This window comes from Sinocyclocheilus anshuiensis, unplaced genomic scaffold, assembly GCF_001515605.1.
Source record: "Sinocyclocheilus anshuiensis isolate Anshui unplaced genomic scaffold, SAMN03320099.WGS_v1.1 scaffold1561, whole genome shotgun sequence".
Classification (NCBI taxonomy): Eukaryota; Metazoa; Chordata; class Actinopteri; order Cypriniformes; family Cyprinidae; genus Sinocyclocheilus; species Sinocyclocheilus anshuiensis.
Window position 1 is genome coordinate 492,436 of NW_015536630.1, and position 10,774 is coordinate 503,209.

Genomic DNA, 10,774 nt, shown 5'->3' on the forward strand with positions numbered 1-10,774 from the left:
ATATATATATATATATATATATATGTATTTGTATGTATATATAATATTTAGTTATTTATATACATAATTAAAATTAAATATAACAAATAAATGAATAATTAAATTACATAATCTATGTAAAATAAATATAAATTAAATTATAACATTTATTTATTTATTTAATTATTTATTTATTTACATTTTTTCAGGTTTTTCTTTTTGGGTGAAATGTGACCGGGACATGTTCATAAGCTTTGTGAGAGTTCTCTCTTTGATAGTTTATAGTTGATTTCCATGCATAATTCATATGTGGTTATGGTCAATTCCTGCACACATACAGTATGTGTGGCTTCAATGCATGAATACTTCATAACTCTTTTTAATGGCTTGAAAATTGCTGTTTGCATGCAATGAAAGGGCCGCACATAGGAGACAGCAGACAGATCATGTGATTGGACCATAATAAAGTGTTTATCACAGGCTGGCTGTGTTGGGCAGCTCAGATCGGCCCGTCACAGAGCTTTTCTCTTCAGCATCGCTGGCTTTCTTAACTGATGAAAAGTGGCCAGATTTCGCTCAGCTTTGACTGGAGGGCATGTCACTTAATAAATGAATGGTTCTCTCTTCGAGGACAGTCGAGCTAGTCACAGAGAGCACGACCACGAGACCCCTGTGCCTCTCGCGCTGGAGGAATGTGCATGTTTTCAGCCGGATGAAGGAAGCGTCTCACGAGTATAAGAATCTATTCTGTGCCTCTGATCTTCTCTGCCTCTTTCAGTATTAAATTACAGCATTTTCTTGAAGACGACACTGCATTTTGAGCCATTTTTGGCAAATTGCAGTTTAGCTTTCTAACCCAAGACATGCTTGATTATTTGAAAAGAGATCTCCCATGTTTTTTCATAAATTTCTGGAGGACTGTGGGAAAAGAAATACAAACAGTAGGTCAGAGTTTCACAGCGTTTACTCTACTTTTAGATTGTGTCTGTGAGAATACAGAAACAAACCACAATACGACTAACTGAGCAGAATGAGTGTCTTAAAGCGTCTGAACAGTGCTCTAAACACACTAGATATGCGTGTCGTCAAGGTTCACTTGATGTTATTAGAGGGGGTTGTTTATGTATTGCAAGGTCTTACATCCAGTAAATGCACATGTTCCTTTCAACCAGAAATTTACATTGTTTAAAGGAATAGTTCACCCAAAAATGATGATTTGTTGAAAATGTTCTCACCCACAGGCCATCCAAGATGTAGATTAGTTGTTTTCTTCTTCTTCAGAACAGATTTGAAATGTAGCATTTTATTACTTGCTCACCAAAGGATCCTCTGGAGTGAATGGGTGCCGTCAGAATGAGAGTCCAAACAGATGATAAAAACATCACAATAATCCACAAGTAATCCACACCACTCCAGTCCATCAGTTAACATTAACACAGATCAAGCACCATACAAGCTGAAAATTAAAGTTAAAACACCTTAATGATGATTTTGTTTCTTACAAACAAACCGTTTTTTTACTTCAAGACATTAACTGATGGACTGGAGTGCTGTGGATTACTTGTGGATTATTGTGATGTTTTTATCAGATGTTTGGGCTCTCATTCTGATGGCACCCATTCACTGCAGAGGATCCATTTTCAATACTTAAATAAAAAATATGAACTAAAATAAAATATTAAAAATTGTATTTTAGTTGCCAAGGCAGCATTTCTAATGTTCTTTTTAGTTAAACTTGAAGTACTAAAATAACTAAAACTGCAATAAAAATGAATAAAGATATATAGACATATAAAAAATACCTAATAAAAAAAAACCAAAATTACTAATTAGGTAAAATTAAATTGAAAACAGAAATAGTATTTTAAAAAAATCAAAATATTAATAAAAATTATAATAGTATATCACTGATGATAATAATATGCAAGTGTTGTTTGCCAGCTGTTGTTGCTAGGTTGTTGTGTTTGGTTGCCAGGGCTTTTCTAAGCAGTTGCTAAGGTGATCTTAGTGGTTTTCAGCACATTGCTGTGTGGTTACTTCTAAGGTGTCCAGAGTTCTTGTTAGTGCATTGCTTTGTGGTTGCTAGGGGGTTGTTAGGGTATTCTGAGTCATGTAAAGTGGTTAAAATCAAGTGAAAATCAAAAGTCTGTTCACATAGAGTAGTAACTGCATACATATTTTTAACAAACTGCATGATTAAAGATACTGTAACTAGAGGTCGACCGATGTATCGGTTTTGCCGATTAATCGGCACCGATAGTTGATTGCTGGAACTATCGGTTATCGGCAAAATTCCATGCCGATAGTTTTCCGGGTTGCGTCCATTGCTGGAGCGGCTGAGAAGGGTCTGCTGTCATTACACAGTGCGAGAGCGAGAGTGAAATCACTGACAGCACGTGCTATTTGTTTAGACACGTGATACTGCACGCTGAACAGAGCGGGAAACTTCAGACACGGATTTAAATGCAGCCGACAGAAAATCCTGCCGCGCCACAGAGCGCCATTCACATAGTTTTCCATTAAATTACATTATATTAGTCCCGAATCATTGTTAATGTACATAATGAATTGTGTATTGTGCATTTTCAGCAAAACATTTGTCTTTCTGTGGCTCTAATAAAGTCTGTGTGCTTCATTTATAGAGCTATAATATAGGTCGCGCTTTCTCTTTCCGTTTGCTCCGTTTTTTAAACACCGAACTTCAAACTCATCCATGCCAAATTGTTCATTCTTGAAGTAAACTTGTGTCCGTTTGGTGATTAAATAAACTGTTTTAGACCGCTGCTCGAGTTGAACGCGACACGTCCGGAGTGTGTGTGATACCGGTGAGTTCTCCTAGACTCAGCGCTGCGCTTTTATTTTGATTAGATAATCATCAAGTGTTCAAGAATAGAAGCAGTTAAAGTGTGAGAGTATACATACAATATCCATATGTATATAATTTTAATGCTATAGCCTTTGTGTATATATTTAAAGATGTGCATCTTTAAGCATGACAGTTGAAATGAAATGGTAACACTTTAAAATAAGAGTCCATTTGTAGCATTAGGAATAATGAAAGCTGTGTAAGTATTGTTCCTTGTTAGAGGGTGTTAATTTCAGCATTTACTATTACTATTATTATTACTATTATTATTATTTTTTACTACTACTACTACTAGTATGGTTCAGTACTATTTTTGTTAATAAAGCACTATTTTAGTTTTTGTTCAGTATCAATTTTAAAACAATCGGTTAATTAATCGGTATCGGCCAGTGTGGTCCAGCCTAGCTATCGGTATTGGCAAAATCCACTATCGGTCGACCTCTAACTGTAACCCTTTTGTCAAGTAACTTATTATTCATTTAAGTATGAATGATAATAATATTGATGCTGGAAGCGGTGCTAATTAATGACTATATGCATAACATATAGACCTATTTATCAGTTAAAGCTCATCTCATGCTCATCTTATTTTGGTTGTTGTGTTTGTTTTTATAATGAATCTCCTTGTTGATGTCTTCCGAGGCTGTCTGGCTGTTGAATGGCCGTCTCTGAGGCTCATTGATGTGTGTAAATCTGAGCCAAGTCAGTCTTTGGAAGTGTCACTTCCTCCAGCACAGCGCAGCTCAGTCTGTGAATATTAATCACCCTCAATAAGCTGCTCAGTGTCTGTGAACCTCAGCCATCAACACGCAGGTGCGCTCCCGGGATCCTTCAGGGGCTTCTGCACTCAAACAGGACAGTATTAAAAGCCAGTTATAAGGACTCCACAAATAAGTAGTTCTCGTTTCTCAGCGCTGTTCTGTTTTTAATGCGGTTCTGTATATATCAGTGCTGGATCTCATGCTGTTTGATTCCAGTTGGCTGTGATTTATATTTGGGCATGTGATTGTTGGACAGCAGGAGTGTTAAAGCCAGAAGACGTTCCAGATTGCTGCACTTTCTCTTTAATATTTTACCCATGAGTGGTGCATTATGTTTTTCTCATCTGAAGACAGGATGAACAACATTTGGCTCTTGCTGTCCTTCTCGCTGTCTGTGAGGATGTGCCTTTAAAACGCAGTTTTATATTTGGAGCAGTAGATTATAATTTTGACTATGGATAGTCAAACAAACACTGATCAAGAAATTTGTGGGGACTTGAGCACACCAGACAGTTTTTCGCATGTATGGGCAGACCTCATGAATATCTTGGTAAGTTTGGGAATTTTTCTTTGTAGTGTCTTCCAGAAAGGGGTTTTGTTTTGGTTTGTTTTGTTTTGTTTTATTTTATTTTATTTTATTTTATTTTATTTTCTTTTCTTTTCTTTTCTTTTCTTTTCTTTTCTTTTCTTTTCTTTTCTTTTCTTTTCTTTTCTGTTGTGTTGTGTTGTGTTGTGTTGTGTTGTGTTGTGTTTATCTGTTTAAGTTCTCTTTAGCATGCATCCTACATCTTAAGCATTTTTGTTTTCTTTGTATAATATTTAGGGAAAGCATATGGATTTACTTTGTGTTTAATGTCACATTTGATATTGTTATTTAATTTTAAGCCTGGGGATGTGATACTTGATATCTGATGACAGTTCACTTGAATAATGTAAAAATAAGACCCAGCAGCCTCGTAAATATCAAGTGTGATTTGTCTGTGCCATGGGTCATTTTACCAGCATTTCAAACTGAGGTCAACTGAGGGATTTTGTACTAGAAGTACATATAATGTTAAAATTATTTAACATTGTTGTCCCATCATTTAATGTAGTGAAAATGCTCAATATTTATTTGTCTGCTTTAAAGCAGGTTCTTATCATTTTGCTGAATTCCCTGCATCCCAAACCTTTCCCATCACCAGCAAAATGTATAGTGCATCATGCTTATATGGGTTACATAGTTGACTAAAACTTCAGTGAGCTAAAAATATTTGAGGGAATTTTTTAGGAGATGAGCTTGCAGATCTTGAGATGATGCTTTGCCCTCTGGGTCTCCAGTGAGTAAACGAAAGAGGTCACGTCTCTGTGTGTCATACAATACCAGGAAGACATGCTGAGGGAAAGCAGATTTCTCCTGACCAGGAACATTGACCAGAACATTTTAGGCCAGTACACCGATACACACCATAACCACATCCATGGAGGTTGATTAGAGTCTATCTGAAGCAGCTTTCAAAGGCCCAAACCTTCTCTTTGGAGTGTTGTTTGGTCTGAGCACTGGATATACGTCACAGTTTTGCGATGATTATAGAGGCAGTTTTCTCCTCACTGCTGTTTTCAGACTGCAGATAATGGTTGTATTGTTTGTGTGTGTTGTAGGATAGCTCTCTGGGTAACATCGAGGATCTGGCCCAAGAGTATTCAGAGTATTACAGCACGTCTTACAGCGAAGTGTGTGACAGAATGGAGGAGTTACGCAAACGCAGAGTCACTCAAGAAGCAGAGACGGTAAAAAAAACTCACATGAGCCTCTATTTAAGGCATATTGTACGTTTATTTTTCAATAAAGTCCACTTACACAACTGTTAAAAAGTTTGCGGTTGGTTAATGTTTTAGAAAGTCTTGTCTGCTCAACAAATCTGCATTTATTTGACCAAAAATACAGAAAAACAGTAATATTGTAAAATATAATTATGATTTTTTTTTAAATTGTGGAAACCATGATATGCAATATATTCTTTCTGGATTTTTTAATGAATAGAAAGTTCAAAAGAACAGCTTTTAGTTTAAATATAATTTTTTTGTGACATTATAAATGTATTTACTGTGACTGTTAACGTATTCAGTGCATCATTGCTGAAAAGTGTTAACAATTTTGCCAAAAAAAAACTGACCATTAACTTTTCAAGTAGCCTAACATTTCAAAAGAGCAAGAAGTTCCACAATGAAAATGATGGTTAGATGTGTCATTTGGTTCGCCTAGATAACAGTTCACAGATCACAGAATAAGGAATAAAGAGTTTGTCATTGAGGGTTTTGTTTAATCTGCTGTATGACTTTGTTTCTCAGGGAAAGGCTGATTCAACAACATCCCTTCAGCTGCGGTTGGAAATCCAGGTGGGTAATGAATCACGGTCAGCGGAGGGAATGACCCGTCCAGGAAGTTGTGCTTTTATGGGAAAGACACCAATAGTGTCATCTTTACTTGTTGTCTATATTTGTTAAGAGTCTAAAATGTCTTTATTTTTCCTCCCAGGAGTCACTGGGTCTGTCTAGCGCCGTGTCCACACCTGAGGTGGAGAGAAGGTGTGTGTGTGTTGTTGCATTTTTAGTATTTCTCATCCAGTCTTTGCAAACTGCTCTTGTTCCAAGAACACGATTAAGGGACTTTCTAGTCACCAATGTTTAAGATTCCATTAGAGCTGATCTGATAACCAGAAATGGGATGTTTAGAGTTCCTAGACGTACTTAAATGAGACACAGCAGGCCTTTGACACAGCGGGACATTGGAGAGGATGCATGCATTTCCTGTTGACCTCTTTATTCTTCATTTCTCTTTTTCCTTCCTTCCACTGTGCACCGGATGAGATATAATCTGAATCGCCACCATCAGCATGTTAATACACGTAATGCATGAGTCAATTTAGTTTCATTATTCCCAATTTCAACTGATTCGTGAAACAAAACAATATAAAACAGATTCTTGTGGATGAGCCACGGTCAAAGCTATTGTGAAATAAAACAATAAAGCGACAAAAGACCACATACAATTACAATTATTACTGTAATGCCTCTCAAGGTTTACTGCTTTTTTTTTTTTTTAAATATTCAAAAAATAGCTTAAAATATAATTCATAGTAATTAGAGTAAAAGAACATATACACTATATACACTACTGCTCAAAAGTTTGGGATCAGTATTTATTTTTAAAGAAATTAAAACTTTTATTCAGCATGGATGCAATAGATTGATCAAAAGTGACAGTAAAGACATTTATAATGTCACAAAGGATTTCTATTTCAAATAAATGCTGTTCTTTTGAACTTAATTAAAAACCAAGAAAAAATATATATCATGGTTTCCACAAAAATATGAAGCAGCACAACTGTCAACATTGATAATAATATTCTTTTTTTTTTGAACAGCAAATCAGCATATTAGAATGATTTCTGAAGGATCATGTGACACTGAAGACTGGAGTAATGATCCTAAAAATTCAACTTTGCATCACAGGAAAGAAATTACATTTTAAAATATATTCAAATAGAAAACAGTTATTTTAAATTGTAATAATTTGTCACAATATTACTCATTTTACTGTATTTTTGATCAAATAAATGCAGCCTTGTTGAGCAAAAGAACAAAAACATTATCAAATCTTGTTGATCCCAAACTTTTGAAAAGTAGTATATACACATACCAACAAACAATGTTACTTGGTAAAAGGATCATTTTTAATATTGATGTTTATTTATAATATCATTACTGATAATTGTTGTATTGAACATGCAGGGTTAAGATGCATTTGATTGCAGTTTCTCATATATCTGCCCTCACAAGGCTAAACGTTTGCATTGCTTCTGAGAGCTCAGGTACATGCTAACATCAGCAGCACGTGTCAGCTGAGAGAAAGACAAATAAAGAGACAGGGAGAGGAATTCACTGGCCATGTGAGCGCTCTGTCGCTCTAAAACCCCTCCGGTGCGTGAAAAAGCCTCCATTGTTGCAGTGAGGTGAGGTGTGGTGTGGCGGCCGACAGCAGCATGGGTCTCTGACAGACAGCTGAGTCTAATCCACTGCCCCGCAGTTAGGACACAGACACATTACTAGAAATCAATGGATAGGTGCTGAAAATGAAGAGAATAATGTGGGAGAGCAAGTGAGATGAGACACAGTGTGATCATGTTTTGATGGAATTTGCATTTGTGTTTTTCTTTTTTCTTGCAGGCAGTCAATGAACAAGTCCAGCTCTGAAGATGGATCTGGTTAGTACTGTATTGTTTGATTGATTGATTGTATAAAAATGAGTAAAATCAGGGTTCACACAGTCAGTGGGAGTATAAGGGAATTTAAAAATTGTGATTTCAAGGCCTGGAAAAGTCAAGAGTGAATGTACAATTTTCTAATTAACATTTTTGTAATATTTTAGTGGATAAACAGTGTTCTTCTGTAGATAGCCTACAAAATTATTTAGAAAATCTTATGAATTCGTGGTGATTCGTTGGTCAACACCTACTCATTTATGACTTCAGTTTTCCACATCTCAGCTTCATGATGATTTAAACACTTTTAACGCTGTTTTTCCTTTAGTAGCTATTTGAAAAATATTTGTTTTTAATTACATTACTTTACAAAAGTTTGAGGTCGAAAGACTGAATTATATGGTCAAAAATACAGTAAAATCTGTAAAATTGTGAAATATTATTACAGTTTCAAGTAACTGTTTTCTATTTGAATATATCTTCAAATGTAATTTATTCCTGTGATTAAAAAAAAATATTTTTTTGGCTCATATCCTAAATATCTCTGGAAATACTTCTTCAAACATTCATTGAGTTTAAAACTGTTTCTAACAGCAGGAAAATGGGACAGAAAGAAAAACAAATCGTTCTGGCAAAACTTCCGCAAGGCACAGAAAGGGAGCGTTCGAGCGACACCGAAAGGTTCCTCACCCACTTCTAATCTCAATTCCATTTATAAAATACTGCTTTAAATAATACACATGACCTTTGACCTCTGGTTCACAGGAGAGGATCTGGGCTTCGTGGCCAGTGAGATCACGATGAGTGATGAAGAACGCATCCAGCTGATGATGATGGTGAAGGAGAAGATGATCACGGTGGAGGAGGCTCTGGCTCGGGTATGAAAGAGTTCACAACCTATTTTACTTCCCTAACGTGATGCATTTCCGAGATGGGCAGTGGAGGACCGAGTCCACAAATCAAGTAGTTGAGTAAAAGTAGAGATACCCTAATAAAATATTACTCCAAAATAAGTACTTGAATAAAAGTAGAAACATTCTTGATTATTAAAAGTAAAAAGTAATGATCATTAAACTTTTATTTATTTTAGTCAGCACCAGTCAGACTAGTCATTAGTCAGCGCTAATATTAGCGCAGGCTTTTAATATGTATTGATTTGCATATAAGCAAACTTTGTTTTATTACCAAAACTTCAATATACTAAAATATCAAGTTAAAGTGCTGATAATTCAGGTGTGGAAAAAAAAGTGAAAATATATACCATATATTATTTTAAAAATTAAGAAATTATTTAAATATGTGGTGACAAATAGTATAAAAATACAATGTACTGACACATGGGGCATAATGCACATTTTAATAGAACACCGTGCCAACATACTAGTTTTATATCTGCTACAGAGGTGGGGAAGATGCATGTACGTTAATTATAATTATAATTCACATTTAAGTATTTCAAAGGGCTTAAACAGCTCTGGTTTGTTACTGTAACTAGTAACTTTGTTACTGTCCACCACTGAGGATGGGACATTGGCTAACATGTTTTTTCGGTCCCTCAGCTGAAGGAGTATGAAACACAGAACAAGCAGTCCAACAGCGCGGACACGACCGACTGGACCGACACACCCAGTCCCTCCATGACCGAATCCTCCTACTGTAACGTAAGTTTCCCAGTCACTTTCTGTGTTTGCTAATGACAACTTCTCGCAAAAATCCAGGTCCCTCAAAGCCAAGTGGAAGTGGAAGACCTGAATATCCATTGGCCGTGTTTGTTGTGATGAACTTGTTTATTGGCGGATCTTCTGTCTACAGACACTCCCAGCAGGGTTTTCACCGCTACCCGTGGGATTTGTCGTCTCTCCATCCCCCCCGTCATGTCCTAGATGTGATCCACGGCCCCTCTGGGCCTCCAGGCGGGGGCCCATTCATCCCCTTAATGCTGTAACGCCCCATTGTGCATTTTTGGCCGGTTGAATGTAGGGCTGCGCTCTCTTCAGTGGCCCACAGCTCTTTTGTGCAGGGATTGTGTGATTAAGGCACTCGGATGCAGGATCCATTCCACCAATTCCACTGGACAGAGCCACTGTTTATACATTTGTTGCATGCTAAAAAAAAAATGATTTTGGGCTTTTGCACTTTAGTGGTTGTGTTTGCAAAGACAAGCATCAGTATTATGATTGCTTTTAAGGTTAGTGAAATGAACAGACCTCTGAGACTCTATTGAAGTTCAGCATCTGCATCGTCCTGCAGCGTTTAATAAATGTTTCATTTTACAGCATTTAATGAAAAAATCCCATAGATGCACATTGAAAGAGCGAGATGAAATGGATTCAGTTTCTCTAGAGCATGTGTGGAAACCAGAATGCCATGTTATTAATAAATCTAGTCTGTATGTGTATTTTGTGAAATATATTATAATGTTCCTCTTAGGGCTGAAATGATTCCTCGAATACCTCGAGTAACTCGAATACAAAAAATATTTGAGGTAAATTATTTGCATCGCTTCGTTTAGTCCATTTACTGTAACTACACACGGAACACAGTGTTTCCCCACGGACCATTATTACTGACGCACAACCCGATAAACGCTGGACCAGACCATAGACTGTATAAAAACATACAACATTTGCAACTGCTTTTTATCACTTAATTAGAAGCACCACAAAATTAAATTGTGTCATCTGTTACAGGGACTACTGAACAGACATTTAGAAGTTGATTTTAAAATGCAAAGTATTGAAAATAAAAATAAAATTCTGTAAACACTTGCATTTTTACAACACTATAACCGTGTCCCATCAGGTAATGAAAAGTTCTACACACACTTGTGGTTTTCATGCTCACTTGAACACTTGGAACAAATACAGGAAATACGTCATAGAAGTAGTCAAGTGGTCAAGTGCAAAGACCGCAAGTGTGGGTAT

General features: G+C 36.3%; 1 protein-coding gene across 1 annotated transcript in view; it reads left to right on the forward strand.

Annotated features, from left to right (window-relative positions):
• The window catches only part of LOC107653634 (SAM and SH3 domain-containing protein 1-like), a 103,853-nt gene that overhangs the window by 78,813 nt on the left and 14,266 nt on the right, over positions 1–10,774 (forward strand). The window contains exons 3-9 of the mRNA XM_016440408.1: positions 5,248–5,376; positions 5,938–5,985; positions 6,125–6,174; positions 7,816–7,853; positions 8,445–8,531; positions 8,616–8,728; positions 9,410–9,511. Of these exons, the coding sequence (XP_016295894.1) occupies positions 5,248–5,376; positions 5,938–5,985; positions 6,125–6,174; positions 7,816–7,853; positions 8,445–8,531; positions 8,616–8,728; positions 9,410–9,511 (567 nt within the window). The remainder of the gene's footprint in view (positions 1–5,247; positions 5,377–5,937; positions 5,986–6,124; positions 6,175–7,815; positions 7,854–8,444; positions 8,532–8,615; positions 8,729–9,409; positions 9,512–10,774) is intronic.